This window comes from Enhydra lutris, unplaced genomic scaffold (assembly GCF_002288905.1).
Source record: "Enhydra lutris kenyoni isolate GAN:26980312 unplaced genomic scaffold, ASM228890v2 scaffoldscaffold62, whole genome shotgun sequence".
NCBI lineage: Eukaryota > Metazoa > Chordata > Mammalia > Carnivora > Mustelidae > Enhydra > Enhydra lutris.
The window spans coordinates 8,796,839-8,822,974 of NW_019154146.1; the positions used below are offsets into that span (position 1 = coordinate 8,796,839).

General features: G+C 41.0%; 1 protein-coding gene across 1 annotated transcript in view; it reads right to left on the bottom strand.

The window, feature by feature from the left end:
* The window catches only part of LOC111158666 (fibronectin type III domain-containing protein 1-like), a 100,067-nt gene that overhangs the window by 7,085 nt on the left and 66,846 nt on the right, over positions 1 to 26,136 (bottom strand). Inside the window, 6 exon segments of the mRNA XM_022520859.1 lie at positions 5,530 to 5,623; positions 5,625 to 5,761; positions 8,060 to 8,203; positions 10,145 to 10,213; positions 22,851 to 23,291; positions 24,232 to 24,343. Of these exon segments, the coding sequence (XP_022376567.1) occupies positions 5,530 to 5,623; positions 5,625 to 5,761; positions 8,060 to 8,203; positions 10,145 to 10,213; positions 22,851 to 23,291; positions 24,232 to 24,343 (997 nt within the window).

The following is a 26,136-nucleotide window of genomic DNA, read 5'->3' on the forward strand; positions in this document are numbered from 1 at the left end:
GAAGATGTCATTGGAATGTATTTTTAAAAGCAGGATGCATTGTTATAACTGTTGGCAGGAAAGAAAATATGCAAAGTTTCAAATATCACACAGAAAAACTTGAAACTGCTAAACCGCCAAATTATAACTTCTCTGAGAAAAGAGACTGTCAGTGTTCCTCAAATGAGGATGGATAATCTCTCTGGCAAGCATGATCCTCTGCCCACTCCCCTCACTTCCCTGTCTTTGCTCTGATGTCCTTCTGATTGTGGTCACTGGGCTCCATGCACATATTCAAGATTGAATCATTCATTCAAGATTGTATCTCTGGGTTTTTTTCCTCTATTGTCCATATACAATACACATCAGTGGAGAGTTCTTAGCCTTTTAGTCCTCCAGAATTAAGTCCCTTGAAAGCACCCACTGAATACATGCCACGTCCAGTCCAACTTTCCACCTAGAAAGCCTTCAGGGGAGCCACTGGGTATAATTGTGCAGTTACAACCACCACAGTCTTCTCAGGGATGTCTCCACTGTGCTCCCTTTAAAACAGATGGGATCCTATAAACACATTTCACCTTTATGTGAAAGAATTATTAAAGATGGGATTGGTATGAGAAAAGCGGGGGATTTGCTACAAAGATGAAATATAGGGGTGCCTGCGGGGCTCATTCAGTTAAGTGTCCAAGTCTTGATCTCAACTCCGATCTTTATCTCAGGGTCATGAGTTCAAGCCCCATGTTGAAGTGGATGTGGAGCCAATTGGAAAAAAAAAAAAAGACTGAAATAGAACCTGACTGAAAAAGGCAGCTTCAGAGTAGTAGAAAAGAGAAGGAAAGGAATTCTGAGACAAAACACAAAACAACTAATTCCTGAGGGAAGGATATGAATTTGTGTGTGTGCATCTGTATGTCTGTATCTGTGCAACTGTGTGTGTATCTGTGCATCTGCATGTGTGCACATCTGTATCTGTGTGTGTGTGTGTGTGTGAAAGAGAGAGAGAGAGAGAGAGAGAGAGAGAGACGCTTAATGCACTGGAGACATAAGCTTGGTAAGCTGAGGAAACAATGAAAGTGTCTTAGAAGGGTGAGCATTTGAGCCAGACCTTGAAGGAGAGATATTGCAAGTGGAAACAGTGATAACAGGACCTTCTCACCAGAGAGACTGATGTGAAGAAGGAGAACTTTGAGAAGTTCAGGTTGGCTGGACTGGAGGATGCATGAAATGCATTAATAGATGGGATACTGGGAAGTAGAATTTATAGAACATGGTAAATGTGTGATGGGAAGAGGCATTTTTTTAAGATTTAATTTCTTTGTTTAACAGAGAGATAGAGAGGGAGCACAAGCAGGCAGAACAGAGGCAGAGGGAGAGGAAGAAGCAGGCTCTCTGCTGAGCAGGGAGTCTGATGCGGAGCATAATCCCAAGACACTGGAATCGTGACCCAAGCTGAAGGCAGCTGCTCCACTGACTGAGCCACCCAGGTGCCCCTTGGGAAGTGGATTTTAAGGGATCCCATGATTAATCGCTGGGCTTACCACAAGACAAAGGCTGAATCTGAGCACCCCCCCCAAGCTCAACATCAGCCTGGACTCCTGAGTGTCCTACGTCAGAAACATCTTCTGTCCCTGGCAGAAGCAAACACAAAACCTCTTTAGATGAAAACATCTCCATTTTAGGCCCTCATGATTTCCACAGTTTAAGGTTAATCAGATAAGAAATCACAAACCCTCAAAGAAACAAACACTATGAGAATAATCAGCAGAAACAAGATTCAGGCTCTCAAGTGCTTTAGATATTAGAATTATTAGATACAAAATATGAAATGATTATGCATGATATGTTCAAAGAAATAAAAATAGAATAAAAAGTAAATAATAGTTTGGGGATGCCTGGGTGGCTCAGTCCCCTAAGCATCTATGTTTGGCTCAAGTCATGATCCCAGAGTCCTGAGGTTGAGTCCGACATCAGGCTCCTAGCTCTGCCTCCCCTTTGTGCACTCTCTCACTATTTCTGACAAATAAAATCTTTTGAAAAATAATAAAATAAATAAATAATAGTTTCAACAATACCCAAAACAACTTACAAATGAAAAAAATATTACCATGAATAATAAAAGTTCAGTGGATGGCTAAATAGTAGATTAGACACAGCAGAAGAGAAAATTAGGCAACTGGATGACTGGTCAGAAGAAATTGCCAAGACTGTAAAACAGAGGTAAAGGAAGATGGAAAAGATAAAGAAAGAAAAAGACATTTAAAAAAAATGGGAAGATTTGGCATCTGTCCAATCAAAGTCCAGGAAGAAAAGAGAATATTACGGATTATCATAATTATTTGCTCATCATCATTATTTGATCTGTTCATAAATAATGTTAATAAATTTGAAAACATCTATGAAATAAACTCCTGGAAAATTATAACTTACTCAACTTGACTCAAGAAGAAATAGAAGGCCTAAATGGTCCTACAATTTTTAAAGAAATTTAATCTGTAGTTAAATATCTTCCCCAAAACAAAATAGCAGTTTCAACCAATTTTATAAGCAAATTCTAAGAAAGATCATTCCAGTCTCCTAGAAGATGGAAATGAGGGAGTACTGCCCCAGTAACATTCTATGAGGTGAACAGAGCCTCAATGCCAAAACTAGGCAATGATGATATGATGAAAGAAAATTGAAGACAATCTAACTTGTAAACATCAATACAAAAATCCTAAACAGCAGAAGAAATCCAATCCAGCCAAGTATAAGTATGAAAATATATCTTCTCCAGACTTGCTCTATCCTAGGAATTCAGGAGAGGTTTAACATTAGAATAAATATAAGTAACCACATTAATACATTAGAGGAGAAAAACCATATGGTCTTCTCAGTTAACTCAGAAAAATTATTAGATACATGCCTTTAGGTTAAAAAAAATCTTAAATCAAAACACAAAGGAGACTCCTTAAACTGATGAACAGTATCTATAAAGAACCTGCATACAGCAACACCTTTCTTTTTTTTTCTTTTTTTTTTAAAGATTTTATTTATTTATTTGACAGACAGAGATCACAAGTAGGCAGAGAGGCAGTCAGAGAGAGAGGAAGGGAAGCAGGCTCCCTTTACATGTATTTACACTAGCATGTGTATGTGGGACTGAAAGACTCCAGATTTGCAGTGGTCTCCTCACCCAGTTGGTGAAGGCTCTCCTTTGATTGCTAGTTGTTGAATATCTGTGCCTGCCCTTGACCTTGATGTCTAGTGACAGCAGTCAGGCAGCGCCTTCTGCCTTCTCTGCTATGAATGGACCCCAGTGGGCCCTGACATCTGCCCAGCCTTCAAGGAGACCTCAGAAGGCCAAGTGAAGTCATGGCTCAGTGCATCCTCTACAGTCTCCCATGTTATACACAAAGGAAGAAAACATCCATCAGGAATTTCCCATGTGTCAAACATTCCAAACACATTCAACCAAGTTTTATTTTGATTAATTCTCCTGTTCCTAGTATGTAGACCTCTCTATCCCCATTTTGACACAAGAGAAAACTGAGTCTTACAGAGCCATTAAAGCATGATATGAAACTGAAGAAGCATAAAACAGAAATATTCAGTGCCCTGGAGTCATACAGGTTTTTAATTTTCACTCTAAAATAAAGGGGAAGACATTACAGGGTGGCACAACCAGACTGCTTTTTTTGTTGTTTTGTTTCTTCAGTGTTCCAAGATTCATTGTTTATGCACCACACCCAGTGCTCCATGCAATACGCGCCTCCTTAATACCCATCATCTGCTTTCAATGCCTCCCTCTGGTGCACAGTGAAATGGGTCAGGTATAGGGTGTGGATTGGGTGGTCTAGCCAGCTGGCTACTGTAATATCCAAGGGACAGATGGCAACAGCTAAGGTTAACTTGGTAGTTAATGGAGAGAAATTGATGGGTTCATGAGGAACGTGGAAGGTAAAACTGATAGGATTCACTGATGAATTGAATATGGTGGGGGAAATTAAGAAGATTTGAAGACAATCCCATGCTTACAGAAAAAGGGTGAAGAATAGGGTCATTCTCTGAGATAGGAAACGCAGATGAGTAGGTTTGGGAATCAGAAGGATCATGAGTTTGATTTTGGATATGCTGTCTGAGATGCTTTGGAGACATTCTAGTGATGATATCAAGTGCCCATTTGGTTTTAGTGTTTGAACCTCAGAGGAGAGATAGGCTTAGCCTTGAGCTATAAAACAATGACTCATCTCCAGGATGAATTAAAACTATGTTCCTGGGTAAGATCCTGGAGGGAGAAGAGATGGAGCAAAAAGGAAAGAGGAGTTGAGACCATGCCCTGAGAAGTTCCAACACTTAATTCTGGGGCATTAAATGTCTGTCTCACAGATAAGCCTATGAGAGTGACTCAGAGATTGAAACAAACAGGTCACAAGTTTAGGGGGAGGAAAATGTTAGCAGCATCGAATGCATCTATGAGGCAAGCTACTTTATTTAACAACCTGTGGCTGCTGATTACTTTCCACAGAGTCATTTTGGTGACATAAAGAGAGTGGATTAGGGGCACACAGCTAACCAACGGGCATATCAGAAACAGGTGCACTAGGCTCCGTAGCTCTTTCCACACTGTTCCCCGGAGGAGTTCATTCTTCTCTTTTTTCAACAAATATTGTGTGAGAACTCATGAAGAGCTGTTGCTCCCTCCACAGTGTTTCCTCCTCTGCTAACAGTGACATCAAGCCATGTGTGCTTCCCGTGATGCTATAGGTAACAATGGCTGGTGCTGTGTTTGGTCTGTTGCTCTGCCTGTATCTGGCAGGGCTGTCGTGACTGAAATGTTCCACGGTCATCAATTTAGCAGGCACAGCTTTAAACTGCGAATGCCCAAGTCCCTGGAAATACCTCCTCCGTATTATTTATACTAGGGGCATGAGTACCTGTGATGGGAGCACTGAGGTTTGGTTTCGGATGAGGTGTAGGGTACATGATGATGTGATGAGACCGAAATCTCCAGGGAGCTTTGTACTCCTTGGGATTCGTATTAACAAGAGCACGTGGTTCAGAAACACACCCTCTACAGGATAATACAGGAGCCGCATCTGAATTAAGTCCAGAGGCAGAATCTTAGTCCCAGTGTTGACTCTTCCACAGGACAGTGCACATTAAGAAGTCTTTCAGGGCCTGTGCTGCAGGGTCTGACCTTGCAAGTGGCTATGTGGACTCTGTGACCATTTGTGGGATTACAGAATGTTAGAGATGGAATCATATTTTGCAGAGGAAGGAATCAAAGTCCAGAGAGATGAAGCAGCTAGTTCAAGGTCATACAAACCAATGTGGGACTAAGATTCAGGACTTTTGACTTCCACCTGGTATTCTTCATACTACTTCACAAGGCTTCCCTTGTGGCCTGTATGTCATCCTTTTGAAAGGAGGCATTTGCCTTCATCCATCCAGTCCACCCATCTATCCACCCATCCACCCATCCATCCACTTATCCATCACCCATTCATCCCTTATAGTCTGTATTTTCCACCTACAGTCAATGAGAACTCTGAGCATCTGCCTTGGACACACCTGTTACTACATCTCCCGGGGTGGCTTTGTCCCAGTCCACAATGACAAATGAGTGGCAGCCTTCCATGGCGACCACAGTGATGTTGCGGGGGGGGATGCTGCGGAGGCAGGTCACTCTTCCTCATGTCATTTGGAATGATTTCATCCAGGCTATCCACTTGAAAGTGATCCAGAGCATCGGTCAGAGAACATGGGGCTGATGGGTCTTTACTTAGGTATGTCACATAAGGAGCTGGAAAAGAAGAGAGATACCCAACTGTATTGTTGAAAACTTTCCCTAGAGGCAGAAACAGAATGTCTGCTGGATGGAGCAGACCCACCATCCAGTCTTTCCCTGCTAGACAGAGGCTCCAGCACCATCAGCCCCTCAGCCCTGATGATAAACTCATAAACACATCCTTAGCTCTCCTCAATGGATCCACACATTTACATCTTCCAATCCAGAAGTTTCAGAAGATTGGTCTCCCCATCAATATCAACGACTGGGTCTTCAAAGTAATTTTGAAGGACCCCCCCAAACTATAATTGAATGTCGCATAAGTCTGCAGCGTTCCACCATTTGTATGCCCAGATGTTTGGAAAGGTATGAATCGGGCCCAGCTGACACTTAATTAGAGCTCTCTTGGCACTGTTCACCTCCTAGACTGTGCTGGAACCGGGAAAAAAAAAATACCCTGATGAGGATGTGCAGCTTCTAGCCTCCAGTCATGGGTGTTCTTCTCTAGAACTTCAGAGATACCCAGATCATCCAGGATATTTGCACAAGGCCAGGCCTGAACAGCCTTTACAATATTACTGCTAAGTACAATACAGCTACTCACATTTATGGACAGGTTCAAGGTTTTCTACACATATTATCTCAGTGGATACAAGGGCCCTGGGAATAAAGCAGGACATGGACAGATACTCCATGTTCCAGGTGAGCCAACTGCTGCTGAGAGAGCCCACAAAGCTAGGCTCAAACAAGACTCTACCTCCAGCCCACACTTCTTTATTATAAATGCTCTGTAAGAAGCAGAAATGTCAAGGAGTTGGAGCTGGGGCTTCATATATGCAAAACTCTGAAGTGTTTTCAAGTAACAATTTCTAGTACTTTCTAAATGTTCCACTGCATCTTTTGGTATAGGTTCTCATTCTTGATGGCCACTGAGACTAAAAGCAATTTTTAGACCCTCTAATATCCAGTAATTTGTATAAAATTAGACCTTGAGAGCTTGTTGATGGATCTAATCAGGTAGTTCTGGGGAGTAATGTACTATGCTTTGAAGAGTTTACAAACATAAAAAAAAAAAATAGCCAGACAATAGTAAGCCTTTCAGTCTTTTTTTTCTTTAAGATTTTATTTATTTATTTGACACAGAGAGAGAGAGAGAGAGAGAGAGAGATCACAAGGAGGCAGAGAGGCAGGCAGAGAGAGAGGGGAAGCAGGCTCCCCGCTGAGCAGAGAGCCCGATGCGGGGCTCGATCCCAGGACCCTGAGATCATGACCTGAGCTGAAGGCAGAAGCTTAACCCACTGAGCCACCCAGGTGCCCCAGCCTTTCAGTCTTGAGAAGAGTTCTGTGGAACAGCAAACAATAGTGCTGAAAGCATTTTCATTTCTGTCCTGGAGCCACAGAGAGGACGGACCAGAACATTCAGCAAATTCAGTCAGTCTGCTTAATGCCAGGGGCCAGCATTAGTGCTTGCCTCAGGAATGCTACCTCAAATTAATATTCTTGTTCTTCAAGCACATGAGATTTAGACACTCAAGACTACATCTTGGCTGGCAAGCACTTTTCTCTACTTATGGCAGAACATTTGTTTTGGAAACAGAAAAGTGTGATATTAGTTTAAGCTGTTGCCTGTCTCCACTTGGTAATATTTTTTTCCGCTTTGTAATGTACTAATCTAAGTGTCTCGTTAGTGAAGTTCATTAAAGGCATGGGAAAAGAAGACTCCCAAAGGGAGTGAAGCACAGTGTAGTGAAAGAGAATTTCTTCTTGAAGTTGTTTAATAACCGAGAAAGAAGAGTCAAGTAAACGTCTAGATTCCTACTCCCTAAGGCTAATGAAAATTACAGGAAACAACAGAAGAAAAGCAGCTTTGGCTCTGTGGTACCTTAAGATGTACCAGTAGCTCAATTCAGTAAGCTGCTCATCTTTGAGGAAGAACTTAACCACGTATAAGTGAGTCCCAGTGGAAGCCCCACCTTGAAAAAGTTGATAGAACACAAACAGTCATGTTCTCTGCTTCTGAAGATGTTTACAAGTGTTCTTACCCTTGGTCTACACGAGGCAGACTCTCGAAGCTCTACTCGATTGGATACCAGATGTTCTCCTGCCAACCCCATTCCCATGACTCCTGTAGAAAGCAAGCTAATATGCCTTCCAGCAGGACTGACTCACTGAGTCACCCTAAATGGAAACTTCACTCTGGGAAAGCTTCTGCTCCAAATGTGCTGCCTTGGCCAAGTCAAGAAATTGGTTATGCTCTTCCTCAAAGAAAAAAGTTAAAACCCATGTTTCTCTGACAAAGGAAATTCTATTTACCAACAAATCGTTTCTTTCCAGCCAAATCGAACTCTTCTCCAGGAAAGGAGCTAATGGAGCCTTCTGGTGAGATGACCTCGGGCACCGCAGCCGTGGTGGAGGGCCTGGTGGTGGTCGGTGGCCTTGAGGTCTCAAATTCATAATCTGAAATGATACAAAGGCTTTGTAATTGGGCTTCTCCAGAAAAGGGGCATACCTTCTAGAAATTCAACTCGAGATTAAAGCACACATGCACACACACACCCAAAATAAATGCTATGCCTGAACCTAATTTGTTCCCAGTGAAAAAGTATCCCTCCGGAAGGGGAGTTGAACCATGAGAGACTATGGACTCTGAAAAACAATCTGAGGGTTTTGAAGGGGCGGGGGGTGGGAGGTTGGGGGATCCAGGTGGTGGGTATTGGAGAGGGCACGGATTACATGGAGCACTGGGTGTGGTGCAAAAATAATGAATACTGTTATGCAGAAAAAATAAAAAATTTTAAAAAAATGCTCGATGCATAAAAAAAAATAAAAAGGAAAGAAAAAGTATCCCTCCTACTTCAATCCCCTCAGAGAAGCAGCTACAGATAAAAGAAGGGAAGAGGGAAAGGAAACACATACGAGCAGAAAAATGAGGCTTTATACTCAGAGCTGGACAGAACCTTAGAATTCATCCAGTTTAGCACGCTCCTGCTACTGGCCCCCGGACATTCTGTATCTAAATAATTTTCTCTTTTAGAGCCATGAAAGAGTCACATCAGAAAATAAACTTGATTTTTTTTAAAAATTTGCCTTCTGGGTATGGGCTTCTTTCCTGGGGACCAGGTGGAATGAATCCTATTAAAAAACTAATCCTTTAACATTTAAAAAAGAAAACTCTGCTCCCTTTCAACCGCTCAAAGATAAAAAGAAAGTAAGAATGGAGCTTAATGTTTTCAGAGGTGCTAAGAAACTCTTCTTTTTCTCCTGACATCTGTTGTTTTTCTTTTAAGTCAGTTTTTTCTTAAACTGTGGGATGAAACCATTTATCAAGCTTTACAATGACTGCATCAAAGGTGACATTATTCTCACATTGGGGTATTGGGGCCCCTGGAGTTACAGATAATGGCAGACAAGGAAGCACAAAAGTGAGAACATCCTGAGTGTCAAAGGCCAGCCCTGCCATGCAGACAAAATGGCCACAGGAAAATTGCAGAGACAATTTATAAAACAGACAGAACCATCACAGGGTCACAGAGTCATACGTAGACTAACGGCACTGGCTCCAGATTCTACCCAAAGCATATTACATTCTCAGTCTTACAAGCTTATACCTGCTTGAAAAGATTTTGTGATAAAAAAAAACACCTGCATAGCACCGCATTTCTCTTTCTTTCTTTTTCTTCCTTCCTTCCTTCCTTCCTTCCTTCCTTCCTTCCTTCCTCCCTCCCTCCCTTCCTTGCTTTCTTTCTTTCTCTTCCTTCATTTCTTTCTTCCTTCCCTCCTTCCTTCCTTCCTTTTTCTTTTTTAGAGAGTGAGAGAGCACAGGCATGCACATGAGCAGGGGGTGGGTGGAGGGGGAGGGGCAGAGGAAGAGAGAGAAACTCAAGCAGGCTCCATGCCCAGTGAGGAGTTCCAGGCAGGGCTTGATCGTTCAACACTGAGATCATGACCTGAGCCCAAATCAAGAGTCAGATGCTCAAATGAATAAGCCACCCAGGCGCCCCCATAGCACTGCATTTTTTAAACACAATTAGAAAAGGAGAGAAAAGAGAACAGTGAGAGGAGCCAACAGAGGAAGCAGAGTCATGGGTTAAACCAAGTCAGGTCACAAGGGGTGGTGGAAGTACAGGCCCAGACAAGCAGCTCCAGAGTTCCAGGGGGCAGGGAGAGAACAGGGACAAAGGTGCTCGTGTGGAGGCTTCATTCACATATGAAACTCACTGTTTTCCTTTGGATCAAATAGCACTGGGGGCTAACTTGGAAGCTAGGGTACAACCACCTTCCCTGAGCATTACCATGCAGCCAAGAGTTCTGAGAGACACTTGGAAAATTGAGATCATCCACTTAGTAATTAAAGTGAGAGAAACTGTCCACATCCAAACTGTAAAAATCAGTTGGTACCTTCGTCATAGATAACGTACGCCTCTTCTGTGGGCATTGCGGTCTCAGTCTCCAGTCCTGAGAATTCATCTAGTGAAGAAAAAAGGGAGAAAGGTTTCCTCTCAGCGGCTGGGAACCATGCCCCGGGCACAGCGTCCAGTCCCCACCATCCTTCCACAGGGGTCAGTCGCCAGGCCAGAGTCACCCAGCTTTCTCAGAAGGGAGAGCATTAGAACCCAGATAGGAAATCCAGACTTCCTTTCCTTTACATTCAGGGGCAGGCACCCCGAATGCCCCCTGGCGATCAGAGGAAAGCCACCCACTAGCACACCCACTTTCTGGCACAAAGCACCTTCTGACCTCCCTACCACACACAGTGCTCACTCACCTGCCTGCCCAGGGAGCTCTCAGGAGGCCGTGAGAAGGGCCCCAGGCCAGCAGGTCACAGGCCTGAGAACACACATTCTCAGAAAGCAGGAGGGTGGGAAACTGCTGCTCAGGGTGGGGACAAAAATCCCTCCACCTGCGAGCTCCCTTGTTTATTAGGTCTTCATCTTCCTTACTCCCTCAATCTTGCCACAATCACATGTTCTGGAAGCAGGTTGATTTCCTGCCTCTCCCATATTCTATGTTGGCAAACCACACCAATGTGAATTGCCGTGCCTCACTGCTTCCCTTCTAACCCCCCACCCTCGCTGGTAGGAAGCCCACAGCCCAGGGCCTGTGAGATGCTCTAGCAGCTGCTTTGCCATTTAGGTGGGGACCCTCGGTGTGTTCTGATGGGGCCAATGGATGTCAGCAGGACAGAGGTTGTAAATTACTATCCACCCTTCAGGGCTCAGGACTGTCATTTCAAGAACAGCTATTAAGACATAATTTTTCGGGGCACCTGGTGGCTCAGTGGGTTAAAGCCTCTGCCTTTGGCTCAGGTCATGATCTCAGGGTCCTGGGATCGAGCCCTGCTTGGTAGGGAGCCTGCTTCCCCTTCTCTCTCTACCTGCCCCTCTGCCTACTTGTGATCTCTATCAAATAAATAAACAAAATCTTTATTTTAAAAAAAAGGCATAATTTTTCCTTAGGTTAGTCTAATGTCAATATTCTTGGATCCAAGAGGAATCACTTCTGGGGTGGTTCAAATCAGACAGTTTTCACGTTCACACCACCCAGTTTGGGGCTTTTTTGCCATTGCTTCCTTCCTTTTGCCATTTTCCTTCCCTTGTCAATTTAACTTTTAAGAACATGGTCTTCTTTTTCTTCATTCTTGGTTCACATTCATTTCTTTTTCTTTTATTTTTAGCCAGCTCAAAAATGAATAAATTGTATAACTTTTGCAACCCAAAAGGAAAGAAAAAAATGGAAAAGGATAGCATTTCTTTGCTGGATTCTCGCTGTGGAGTGTAATTCTTGTACTGGAACACTGCAGTGCACGCAGCAGGCCACAGAAATCATGCCTTTTACCTACAAACTGGGATCACTTCTTGAATGAGTGTCTTTTAAGTCTTCTGGCAAAAGTAAACATTCTACTGAGTGATTTAGTGCTTTTTTTTTTTTTTTCACTTAAGCTCAAATAAAGTCAGGCATAATTTTCCTAAAATAGCACCATCTTGGCTCCAAATAAAGTAAATTCCAGATGGAAGAAAGTGTTGGTTTTTTTTTTTTAAATTGACCCTCAGAATTTGTCCCACCTGATTGCCATTTTGAAGCATTGGGAACTACGTAAAACTAGATACTTTATACGTCAACTCAGCATCATTGTCAAAAGCTTCCAGCTCTTCACATGAAAGAGCCACAGCTGGCAGCCACCAACATAGTAGTATGGTTAATTCTCTGAGTAGTTCACCCTAATGGTTATGAAAAAAATTGAGTGCAAGCTATCACCAAAGAATTAGGGTCTTAGCTCCAGAGATATTTAACAAAACTATAAAAAAAATTCTGAGTAGAAGTTTAAAGAAAAGGTAAGACAGCCCTTTGAAAACCAAGGATATTCGTAAATTATAAAGTTTGTCCAGCTCAAGTGAATTTTCAATTATTCTCCCTGTATTTTCTGTTTTCAGAGTGAGCTGTGAGTGAGTCGATTCATTTTCCATAATGACTGATGTTTTTCTGAAACGGCCCAAGATCATGTTACAAATTATTGAAGATGTTCAATTTCCACACATTTCCACACATGCATGATAGCATCTGATCCACTGTAGAAATGGAACCTGAAAAACAAAGACCACTGGCTTTTACTTGTCAGTTAGAAAAACGGAAAGTGCCTATAGATCAAGACATTGCGTAGATACCCAAAGACAAATAATAAGGTACCATGAAGAATGTGAGATGAGCAGAAGGCACTGTCTCTACTGCAAAGAATTTGTTATTTAATGGGGGAATCAGATCAAGCAAAAAAAAAGTGTGTGTGTGTGTGTGTGTGTGTGTGTGTGTGTGTGTGTGGCAAGAAAGCGAGAAGAGTAAAAGCAACAAAACACTGAAAACAAGCATATAATGTGCTTCCAGGAATATACATACACATACGGCTTGCATAACAAATGAGGAAGTACGTAAATACTGCTTGAATTACTGGAATTGTTGAATGACACAAGGTTATTCCTAGAATGTTATTTTAAACAGTGTTTTAAAGGAAAAGAGTACATGATTTAACAGGGGAGCCAAGACTTTGAGATCTGAAAAAATGATTTTAAAATTGGAGGGCTAGGGGCATCTGGGTGGTGCAGTGGGTTAAGCCTCTGCCTTCCGCTCAGGTCATGATCTCAGAGTCCTGGGATCAAGCCCCGCATCGGGCTCCCTGTTCAGCAGGGAGCCTGCTTCTCCCTCTCTCTCTGCCTGCCTCTCTGTCTACTTGTGATCTCTCTCTCTCTGTCAAATAAATAAATAAAATCTTTAAAAAATAAAATAAAATAAAATAAAATTGGAGGGCTAGAAACAAAATTTTAGGACTTCACCAGTGGGATATAATAACAAATGGGTGACTAGGTGGGATTGTGGAGCAGGGGTCTTGAAGAACAGGTATTCATTTGCTGATCACTAATGCAGGTGCTAGATCATAAGCACTACCACAACAAACATTTGAGACTATGGACCTGCAAAGTGCTATGGCCAAAGTGTCACTTGCTTAATACTGACTATGTACACATGGAGCCCAGCACTTGTGAGTGTACATTATGGACTTCACTAAATACAACAAAAGAGAAAGGCCATGAGAAAAACACAAACCTGAGAGCAGAGTAAGAGGAGACAGGATATAGATGGTTCTGCAGTTCATGTGTGAGGGAGAGCCTTGGGACTGTCCCTCAGCTGACATCAGAGCCTCTTACTGAAAGCATCTCTCTGCTTTCAGTATCATTACAGCATTTACAAAATAAATATCAAGGCCACTAAGAGTTGTTTCACCAACAAATGACAAACTCCATTGTATTTCATAGATAATGCACAGGATTTCCCAGAGTAATTTTGACTGATTTTCAAATTATAAGCCATCTTTATTTTTTTTTAAAGATTTTATTTATTTATTTGAGAGAGAGACAGTGAGAGAGAGCATGAGCGAGAAGGTCAGAGGGAGAAGCAGACTCCCCATGGAGCTGGGAGCCCGACGCGGGACTCGATCCCGGGACTCCGGGATCATGACCTGAGCCGAAGGCAGTCGTCCAACCAACTGAGCCACCCAGGCGTCCCATAAGCCATCTTTAGAAACTAATTCCCACCCAAGATGCTTGCTCCATTGCCTCTCTCCAGCATTGGCCCTGGCAAGTTTCATTCCAATGATGAAAGAAATTGGGACTATGTGTGGTATCCCCAGGCAAGTGGGGGCTGGTGGAAGGAAGCCCAGTAAAGAATAACAAAGAGTATTGGGCCAACAGGCCCAGCTTATAGATGGAGAGAATGAAGCAAATCTAGGAAGTGTGATGAAGGGGAGGGGCAGATGGTAGTGGAGTAGGAGGACCCTAGGGAATGTGTCCCATGAATACAACTAGATAACTATCAAATATTCTGAATACCCCAGAAACCAACCTGAAGATTGGCAGAACAAGTTCCACAACTAAAGGGAGAGAGGAGCCCACATTGGAGAAGATCAGAAGTGCAGAGATGCAGCTTGGAAGAGAAACAGATCATGGCTCCTGTGGTGGGAAGGGAGCCATGGTCACAGAGAAAGGCAAGAGATGGACTAGCACACAGGGAAGTGCATGGGAAAAATGAATCCCCATAGCAATTGGCTTAGAAAGTGAGAAAGGCCAAATTTTGTGACTTCTGACAACCAGGAGACTTTCAAGCCTAGAGTTTTAAAGGTCAGTGGGCTTGGCTCTGGGAGAGCCCAGAGGATATTAAGGCTGACCTTATAGAGAAGGCTGGGCAAACAGCATGACATGCAGCATGGAAATAGTGATCCGAAGCTCACCTGGAGCGCACAGTGAGGAGGTTATTCACTCATCTCAGAGTGCATCCCAGAGAGACAGCATTCACGAACAGACCATTCCAGGAGCAAAGGAACTGGCAGGCATCGTTTCCCTCTCCCACCCCTCCGCTAAGCACAGGGCTACTTGCAGGAACCAGCACAGTGCCAACACTGGGTACCTAACTTGCTTACACCAAGCCCCAACCCTCTGGAAGAACCGCCATCCCCCAAGTCACAGTTTCTTCAGTCCCAGCATGGCAGACCCCCTCTACTGGAAGATCAGCCCAGACCACTGCCAGTACCACATCTTCTGACTTGGGAGTTTTTAAGGTCTCAGTTCTGGCAGTGATGGTGACAGGTCTCATTTCACAAGCAGACCAGAGCACACCTAGTCAAAACTCATATGTTTAGGCCAGGAACCAAACACAACTCACCACAGGCAAAAAGAGACTTTGCAGATGGCTGGCCTGAAGGATAACATGTCCAGGACACAACAGCAGAACACATGCAACCCACATTGAAGATACTCTCAGAATCATCAGGCCCTGGTGAACAGGGGACCCTGTACTGCAGCATAATACAGGACCTCTTCTTCATAAAGCCATTAGAACAGGAGACATAATTGACTTTTCCTAACACAAAGAAACAGTCAGAGAGACATAAACAAAATGAGAAGATGAATAAATTTATCTCTAATGAAAGAACAGAACAGAGATCTAAGCAAAACAGATATAAGTAACATGCCTGATAGAGTACAAAAGTAGCAATCACAAGGATACTCATCGGGCTTTACAAAAGAGGGGAAGAAATCAGTGAGACCATTAACATGGAGATAAGATATAACATAGCAAAGATAAAGGGCTCGATAAACAAAACGAGAAACATGTTTGATGGAAGAAGCAGCAGTTTGGAAGAGGCAATGGGATGAATTAAAAAACCTAGAAGACAGAGTAATGGAAAGTAATCAAGCTGAACAAAAGAAGGAAAGAATAATTATGCAAAACAAGAATAAATTTAAGGAACTCAGTGACTCCATCAAATGTAATAACATTTGTATTATAGAAGTCCCAGAAGAAAAGAGAGAAAATGGGGCAGAGAATTTATTTGAATAAATAATAGCTGAAAATGTCCTTAATCTGGGGAAGGAAACAGAAATCCAGGTCGAAGAGTCACAGAGACCAGCCCCCTGCCAAAAACCAACAAAAGCAGATCCACACAAAGACATATTGTAACTAAATTGGCAAAATCTAGTGATAAAGAAAAAAATACTAAAAGCACCAGAAGAAGACAATTACATACAAAGGAAACCTGATAAGGCTATCAGCAGATTTTTCAGCAGAAACTTCCTAAGCCAGAAGAGAGTGACATGATATATTCAAAGTGCTGAGTGGGAAAAACTTGCACCCAAGAATACTCTATCCAGAGAGGCTATCATTCAGAATAGAGGGAGAGATAAAGAGTTTCCTAGACAAACAAAACTAAAGGAGTTTATAACCACTAAACCAGCCTGTGAGAAATATTAAAGGGACTGCTTCAAATAGAAAAAAAACAAAAAACAAAAATGACATGACCCTTGGAACACTGAAAAAATAAAATAAAGTTAAAAAAAAAGAAATATAATACCAGTAAAAATGAATATTTCTGTAACAAAATAAGCCAAGGAACTCACAAAATAAAAGTATGTAAAAGTATGATGCCATATATCTGGAACATGGAGGGGGAGAGGAGAAAAGAATGGGTTCAAACTTAAATAACCATCAACTTAATATACACTGCTATATGCAGAAGATGTTATGTACAAACCTAATAGTAACCACAAATCAAAAACCACTAATATATGTGCAAAGAATAAAGAGAAAGAAATCCAAACATATCACTAAAGAAAACAAGTAAACCACAGAAGAGAGAAGGACAAGAAAGGATCAGAGAGAATCTTCAGAAACAACCACAAGACGAGTAATAAAATGGCAATAAATATGTACCTATCAATGATTATTTTGAATAGAAAGGGACCAAACATTCCAATCAAAAGACAGAGAGTGACAGAATGGATAAAAAGAAGACCCATCTATATGCTGCCTGCAAGAGACTCGTTTTAGACCCAGACACCTACAGACTGAAAGTAAGGGGATGGAGAAATATTTATCATGCAAATGGATATCAAAAGAAAGCTGGAGTAGCAAAACTTAAATTGGACAAAATAGACTTTAAAACAAAGACTATGGCAAAAGACAAAGAAGGGCACTATAAAATAAGAAAAGCGAAAATCAAACATGAAAATACAACAATTGTAAATATTTATGCACCCAACATGGGAGCACCTAAATACATAAAACCATTATAACAAACATAAAAGAACTACTCAATAATAATACAGTAATAGTAAAAGACTTTAATACCGCACTTATATCAATGGATGACATTGAAATCCAAACATAGCACTAAACAGAAAGTCAACAAGAAAACAATGACTTGGAATGACACACTGGACCAGATGGATTTAACAGATACATTCAGAACATCCCATCCTAAACCAGCAGAATACACATTATTTTCAAGTGCACATGGAACATTCTCCAAAAGAGATCACATATTGGGCCACAAAGCAAACCTCAACAGGTTCAAAAAGATTGAAATCATACCATGCATTTCTTCCTAACCATAACATTATGAAACTCGAAGTCAACCACCAAATAAATAAATAAATAAATAAAATCAGAAAGACCACAAATATATAGAGGTTAAATAACATCTCACTAAACAATGAATGGGTCAACCAGGAAATAAAAGACTTCACCAAAAAACCTCTAGAACTGATAAACAAATTTAGTAAAGTCACAGGATGTAAACTCAACATATAGAAAGTGCTGCATTTCTATGTATCAGTAATGAAGCCGCAGGAAGAGAAATTAAGGAATCAATTCTATTTATAAGTGCAACAAAAATATAAGTCACCAAGGAATAAATCTAACCAAAAGGGTGAAAAACCTGTACTCTGAAAACTATAAAATGGTGATGAAATAAACTGAAGATGACATGAACAAATGGAAAGACCTTCTATGATCATGGACTGGAAGAACAAATATTGTTAAAATGTCTATAGTACTCAAAGCAATCTACACATTTAATGCAATCCCTATCAAAATACTGAGAGCATTTTTCATAAAACTAGAAAAAATAATCCCAAAATCTTTATGGAATCACAAAATACCATGAAAAGCCAAAGCAATCTTGAAAAAGAAAAGCAAAGCTGGAAAATCACGCTTCAGAGCGGTGGTAATCAAAACAGTATGGTACTGACACAAAAACAGACACAAAGATCAATACAACAGAATACAAAATCCAAAAATACACCCACAATTATATGGTTGATTAATCTTTGACAAATGGTGTTGGGAAAACTGGACAGCAACATGCGAAATAATGGAACTGGACAATTTTCTTACCCCATACACAAAAAATAAACCCTGAATGGATTAAAGACCTAAATCTGAGACCTGAAAGCATAAATATCCTGGAAAAGAACACAGGCAGTAATTTCTCTGACATCGGCCTTAGCAACTTCTTTCTAGAAAAGTCCCCTGAGGCAAGGGAAACAAAAGCAAAAATAAACTATTGTGACTACATCAAAATAAAAACCTTCTGCTCAGCAATGGAAGCAATCAACAAAATTAAAAGGCAACGTACTGCATGGGAGAAGATATTGGCAAGTGACATATCTGATGAAGGGTTAGTATCTAAGATATATAAAGAACTTCTAGGGGTGCCTGGGTGGCTCAGTGGGTTAAAGCCTCTGCCTTCAGCTCGGGTCTTGATCCCAGGGTCCCGAGATAGAGCCCTGCTTCGGGCTCTCTGCTCAGCTGGGAGCCTGCTTCCCCCGTCTCTGCCTGCCTCTCTGCCTACTTGTGATCTCTCTCTGTGTCAAATAAATAAATAAAATCCTTAGGGGAAAAAAAGAACTTCTATAACTCAACACCAAAAAACCCAAGTAATCCAATTAAAAATGGACAGAAGACGTGAAAGATATTTCTCCAAAGAAGACATTCCAGATGGCCAACAGACTCATGAAAGATGCTCGTCATCAATTACCATCAGGAAATGCAAATCCAAACTACAACGAGATATTACCTCACACCTGTCAGAATGGCTAACATAAAATACACAAGAAACGCAAGATAAGGGAGGATGTTGGTGGGAAAGCAAAATGCTACACTGTTGGTGGGAATGCAAAATGCTTCAGCCACTGTGGAAGAGTGTGGAGGGTCCTCAAAAGTTAAAAATAGAATTACCCTAAGATCTTGCAATTACACTACTGGATATCTACCCAAAGAATACAAAAACAGAAGCACTGGGTGTTTTATGCAACTAATGAACCACTGAACACCTCATTAAAAACTCATGCTGTACTATATGGTGGCTAACTGAACATAATAAAAATAAATAAAATAAAATAAAATAAACTTATCTAGCTATGGAAAACTACAAAAAAACACCCCACACTAATTCAAAGGGATACAGTCACCCCTGTGTTTATAGCAGCATTATGTACAATAGCCAAGATATGGAAGCAGCCCAAGTGTCCACTGAAACATAAATGGATAAAGAAGTGGTAGATATATACAATGGAATATTATTCAGCTGTAAAAAAGAATGAAATATTGCCATTTGCAATAGCATGGATGGAGCTAGAGAGAATGATGGTAATCAAAACAGGTCAGAGAAAGACAAATACTGTATGATTTCACGCATACATGGAATTTAAGAAACAAAACAAACAAGCAAAGCAGAAAGACAGAGAGAGAGAGAGAGAGACTGAAAGCAAAAAACAGGCTCTTAACTCCAGAGAACAGATGGTTACCAGAGGGGAATGGGGGTGGGGGTTGAGTAGGAAATGGGTGATGGGTATTAAGGAGTTAACTTCTCATGTTGAGCACCTGGTGATTAAAATTAAAACTTAAGAAAAAAAAAAAAAGGAAGCCTGGAGAATGAGTGAGTGCGCAATGAGGTCTGGCAATGAAATGAAAGAAGTCCAAGGAGACACTGAGGTTTCAGACCTGGAGAGCTCTCTGGGTTATTGCGAAACAATCGTTACCCTGTCTCATGTTATTTTAAAGAGGAACAATTTGGGGGATGCCTGGTTGCCTCAGTCGATGAGGCCCTTGGCTCAGGGTCCTGAGATTGAGCCCCATGTCCAGCTCCCTGCTCCTCAGAGAGTCTGTTTCTCCCTCTTCCTCTGCCCCTCCCACCGCCCCCTTGTGCACACACACACACACACTCTCTCAAATAAATAAAATCTTAAAAAAAGATAAAAATGAACAATTTGGTTTTCTGACAAGAGAGTGAGTTGTTTCTGTCCACTGTAACTTCAGTTCAACCTCAAGCCCTTCAGGGGCACAGGCGGTCATCTGTGGTTCTTCTGTATGTCCCAGAGAACCCAATCCACCTGCACTAGATGATTAATCATCATTTGTGAATTTTATTTTATAAAATTGTGAATGAAGCCAGAATAACAAAAACAAGAGTTACTCTATCTTTTCTAGTTTACCACATGAACTTTCTCATAATGACACTACCCCCACAACGATAAAGATGAAACATTTTTCAAATAAATTTACTTCAGTTCTACATCAGGGCTGACCTAAGGCACCAAAGATAATCCTGCCCACTTTCCCTTTCAGAACCTATCATTGGAAGGTACAAAAAAATCACCATCTCCATAGCATTAGTTATTAGGGAACTGGAAATCAGAACCACCGAGAGACATCACTTCACACCCACTAGGATAGCAAGAATCAGAAAGACAGAAAAGCAAGGTGTTGGTGAGGATATAGAGAAATTGGAAGCTTCATGTGCTGATGGTGGGAATGCAAAATGGTGCAGCCATTGAGGAAAACACGTTAGCAGTTCCTCCCAAAGTTAAACACAGAGTTACCACTGGACACAGCATCTCTCTTACCAAGTGTATACCCTAGGGAACCGAAAACGGGTGTTAAAAAAATTGTACACACTGTTCATAGCAGCATTATTCATAATAATAGCCAAAGGTGAAAACAACCCAAATGTCCATCAGCCAATAAATGGATAAAATGTGGTTTATCCACACAATGGAATATTGGTCAGCAGGAAAAGGAATAAAGTACAGATCTACTCTACAATGTGGATGAAACTTGAATACAATTCACGCTGAGCTGAAGAAGCCAGACACAAAGCCCACATCTTGTAGGATTTCATTTATATGAAAAGTCCAGAAGAGACAAACCCATAGAGACGGAAAGTGGATTCGTGGTTTCCCAGGGGTTAGCAGGAGGGGGGGATGAGGAGTAATGACTAATAGGTATGGAGTTTCTCTGGGGGGTGATGAAGTTGTTCTAGAATTTGATAGTGGTGATGGTTGCACAATCCTGTGACTATACTAAAAGCCACTAAACTATACACTTTAGAAGGGTGAACTTTATGGTATGTGAATTGAATCTCGAGAAAGCTATAATTTAAAATTTTTTAAATAAAAATAACTATAATTAGAATGAATACAAGGAATAAAATAAAGTTGTTAGTGGAGCAGCATAAATAAAAAAGGAAGGTCAGCCATACAGGAATGTTTTTAAAATAATAATAATAGTACAGCATAACATTATATAAAGATCCTAAGTTTCTCTCCACAAATTTACTTTTTTCCCAAGACTTTGTATTGATTTGTAATTATTTTGAAAATGCTGTCTAGAGGCAAATTATAATTAACACTTGGCTACTAATTTGGCCTGGGCTAGGGAAGTGGATGGATGACATAAAAGAAGATACACAAAAGAAAATACACATACATCATGATTTGCCAAAAAAAGAAGAAGAAGAAACAAAAATACCAAGAAAAACATTGACTTTCTTGCCACAAAAAAGTCCCAAAATCCAAAGTAAATGAAAAGAATATGGTATAAGCCCTCTTAGACAAAGGAAAACGCAAAATATTCATAATAATAGTAGTAATTCAATCCAAAGCCAAAATAGTCACTCTCCCGTTTTCAAACAATTATTAAGTAAATATCTGTTCCAATTATACACACACACACACACACACACACACACACACACACATCAGTGTATGCAGAAGAGAAAGGTCAAGGGAAGTACATAATGTTTTCATACCAGAAATCCAAAGGTAAATTCCAAATCATGCTCCCTGGGGAAAATGATAGTGTGCGAATCTTCTCCCCAGTGACCCTCCTCTCAGCATGGTTCCTTATTCTTTGGTGTGAATTTTTAGATGGGTCCGATGTTCCTGTTTACTTGGAGTTTTTCTGCAGGAGGGCCAACTTCAAAAAGAATTCCCATTTTGAATATAGCATCCAAGTTCAAGCTGATCACGGTCAAGAAGGCTGTGTAAAGAATTCTGGGTGTGCAAAATGATTCCTGAAATGAATCATCTTCACTCAGCATCGGCTTAAAAAGACATAAGTTTCATAGCCTATGTGGTGATTCTTTTCCACCTAAGGGAAAGAAGATGAATTTTTCTCCTCCAGGCCAGACACCAGTGTAGGATGACCTCTTCCAAAGCAGCCTGAACAGGGACTAAGCAGAAAAAGATGATGACTCTGCAGGTCCACTGGGACCTGACCGAAGTGTCCTTGCTTCCATTCCTCAGGAGAAACTGGCCATTCTCAGCAGGAAGACACGGTTGGGGCAGAGGATAGTCCTAACTGCATTTCTCGTAGCAGAGGAAACAGCACAGTTCTACCCAGTGGAAAGCAGTCCTACCCTTGCTGCCACCAGAAATCAGTCACTCAAGGATTAGCATTTTGCAAAGGAAGAGCAGATTGAGAAAGCATTCAGGACACTATACTTTTCTAGGAAATTCACAATGAGACTATTCAAGGATCTGAATGGTCCAACAGTAAGAATCATTAGCCTTGTTTAAATCACATATCTAATCACAGAACTTTTTTTTTTAATATAATGCATACAAATCTACTAATATCCAGTAATACACACTTGGGGAAATGCTCATCCATACTCACAATGTTCCATGTTTTAGCTAAATTTTTTTATTTGGTTTGTGATAAGGGTTGTCAGATAAAACACAGGATGCCCATTTAGATTTGAATTTTAAATGAATAGCAAATAATTTTTCACATTAAGTATGTCCCATGCTGTACTTTCATTTACTAAATCTGACAACCCTGGTTGTGACATATACTGCTGAACAAACCATGTGGGACTGGAAATGCCTCTTGTTGCCATTCCACTGTGCACCCTACTTACTTCTCCCTACACTCTTTGTGACCTGACTTGAAAATGAAGCATGCTAGTTACGTGGGCCACCATCACAAGGAAGGTCATTACCTTCTTCAGGGTAGCACTCTGGCACCCCGCTGGAGCCTGTTATGAGGTTGCCATTTTCATCATGCCGTTCTAAGGTCCCAGGGGGACAGGTGGGAACAGGGGTGGTGGGTTCAGGGGTGGTAGTAGTGGTGGTGGTCGTCTGCGTAGTGGTTCGAACGGTGGTCGTTGGGCGTGTGGTGGTGGTCGTTGGACGTGTAGTGGTGGTCGTGGTTGTGGTCGTGCGGCGGGTGGCTGTGGTCGTGGGCCTCAGGGTTGTCGTGGTGGGTCGTGTGGTTGTGGTGGGGGCACGAGTGGTTGTTTTGACAACCTCCAAGCCCACCAAAGGCTTCCCTCCTAGACTCAGAATGGGCTTATCCTGGGCACTGGCCACGGGTTTGCCATGCCGCCCCTGCCCAAAGAGGGGCAGGCCATCAGGGCTCACCACGGGCGTTCCTCCCAGATCTGAAACAAAATCAGACAAAGGCTGTGCAACACGATGAGATCATCCAGAGGAAGTAAAAACCAAATGCAAAGTGTCTTCTCAAAGCTTATGGATTCTTATATTCAAATCAGTAAAAAGCAAAGGAAACATTAAAAGGATACTCAGCAGAGGTAGCAATATCGGCTGTTATCCAGTAATTTCTAGCCATCTTAGATTGTCCCTTACTCTGAATTACCTTATATAATCCTCTAAATGCTTCATTGATATGCCCCATTACCCTGAAATAACTCAGTCTCTAGTCGGGGAAGTAACTCTTTCCTCCTCTTGATTCCTACACCTAGGAAGAAGAGCGTTACTTTGTACCTGGAGTGGCAAACTTATTCTGTAAAGGACCAGAGAAGATAGAGAGAGAGAAGATATTTTAAGCTTCATGTTGCAGCTTCTCAACTCTGCCATTGCAGGGCCAAAAAGCACAGGGAGTACACAAAGGAGTGTGTCTATGTTCCAGTACAACTTTGAATATGGACACTAGACTGTGAATTTCAAGTAATTGTCACATGTCACAAATATTGCTATTCTTTGGTGTGTTTTTTGTTTTTGTTTTTGTTTTTTGTTTGTTTGTTTTGTTTTTGCAATCATTTAAAAGCGAAGAAACTGTTTTGAGCTGGCAGGCAGTAAAAAAAGGCAGCAGCCAGGGTTTGGTCTTTGTGCTGTCGTTTGCTGACACCTGCTGCTCTGGGCTGCCCTATCTCAAGAAGGAAGTCAAGTGCCACCTTTTCTGGAGGCAAGAGTAGAAATACAGTTGTATCAGGGAAAAAGCTAAGTTCTGCCCCTTTGGGACACTCCTTTCCACATGGTAAAAGTAACTGGGCCAAGGGCCCCATTAAAAAATGGGCAGGGATTTGTTATCCCACAGCTGGTTCAGAACACTTTTTGTTGCCTAAAACAATTCTCACTTACCCACAATGGTGCGACCATCTCCTCCTAGCTTAATTCGAAGAGGATTTCCTTGTGAATCCTGGAGGTACCTTCCTTCTGCATTCAACACCAACCCACGATCCAGATCCACGACCTAAAACCATGACACAGATTAAAGAATATACTGAGCATGAATCCACCTGCACGAACATATCCAAGAAGCCTCCGCAGAAGGAAACCATAATGTGAGTAGAAAATATTATTTTTGTCTGCATCATTCACAAGGCATAATAAGAATAAAGTGCAAAACAGTCCCATTTCATATTATAATGGCTTAACCACAGAATATACAAATTGTTTTCAATTTCTCAAATATGCAAAAATGTTCATAATACTGCTACCATTTAGTATGCTGTGTGTAATGCTGAAAAGAAGCAAACAACTTAAGTATTCATCAGTGGAGGGAAGGGATTAAATAAAATATGTCCCATCCACATAGTGCAAAGCTAGTGGGCAATGAAAGGAATTGGAAATTCTGCATATATTGACATTAACTGCTACGGACTCAGATTACAGGACTATTTTGCAGAAATAAAAATATATTCATTTGTGTATATAAGCTTAAAACTGCAGAGAAAAATAATCTGGATAAATATATCCTAAACTGTTAGCAGTGGTTATCTCTGGGGAGTGGTTTGGGACATTGATTAGCTTAGAAATTATCTTTTGCATATATTTCTGAATTGTTTTAACTTCCCACCATGAACATGTACTGCCAGTGTATTAAAAACATGAAATGTTTCGTATGGGATTGGGAGGGAGACAAACCATAAGCGACTCTTAATCTCACAAAACAAACTGAGGGTTGCCGTGGGGGTAAGGGAATATGGAGAGGGTGATTGGGTTATGGACATTGGGGAGGGTATGTGCTGTGGTGAGTGCTGTGAAGAGTGTAAACGTGGCGATTCACAGACTTGTACCCCTGGGGCAAAAAATACATTATATGTTAATAAAATCTTTGTTTTTAATTAAAAAAAATTAAAAATTTTTTAAAAAGCATGAAATGTTTCCATCTGGCTGTAATGTCAAACACTGAAGTTGCTATAACAAAAACAATTTAATTTGTAATTAAATTGCCTAATAGAGAATGTAGGCAAAAATTTCATATTCTAAGAAATTATAAAACTTTTGGGGGGAAGAGCTATTATTATCCCTGTTAAGGAACAAACTCATACTCTACACTGGTGGTTCTCTAACTATGGCTTGAACCAGCACAGCCTCACTGGTTACATATGCTAATTACCTAGCCCTACTCCAAACCTTATTTGACACGCCCCCAGAGATTCTGATGCTCCATAAAGTCTGAGAACTGTGACTGCACAGTAGGTCACTGGAGGAACCCCTCCCAGAGGGCCACTTTCTTGGATGCTGTCTCAGTAATTAAAAATAAAATATACTTATATAAACCCTTCTTTTGAACTCTACTCCACACTGTTTCAATGTGAAATTTTTTCAATAACATTTGACTTTAATACACCTTCCTCCTTTATAAATTCCTGTTCCTTTAAGAAATGATAAAATGTATCTTGTTACCTGTGACTAAAAATTTTATGAAGTCTCTCAATGTTTTCCTAAACCTTACTGCTATAAAGGGGAATTTGTGACTGGGAATTCCAGTCTAATTCCAGTCCAAAAATATGAATAATTTTGTGATTCTCTGAAAAAAAGTCTTTCAAATCCTTGAATATTGTACAGTGTTCTGCCCATTATCCTCTAAATTACCAAAAATTCCTAAACATTTAACCCCAAGAAGTTAAACTCATTTATCTTAAACACATATAAAATACTACTAATTATTTTTTATTTCAAACGACAATCATTGGAAAATTCAAAAGGTGATCTAATAAAAATTGCCTATTTGATCCAGTATTTTTTGGTTTACTCAGT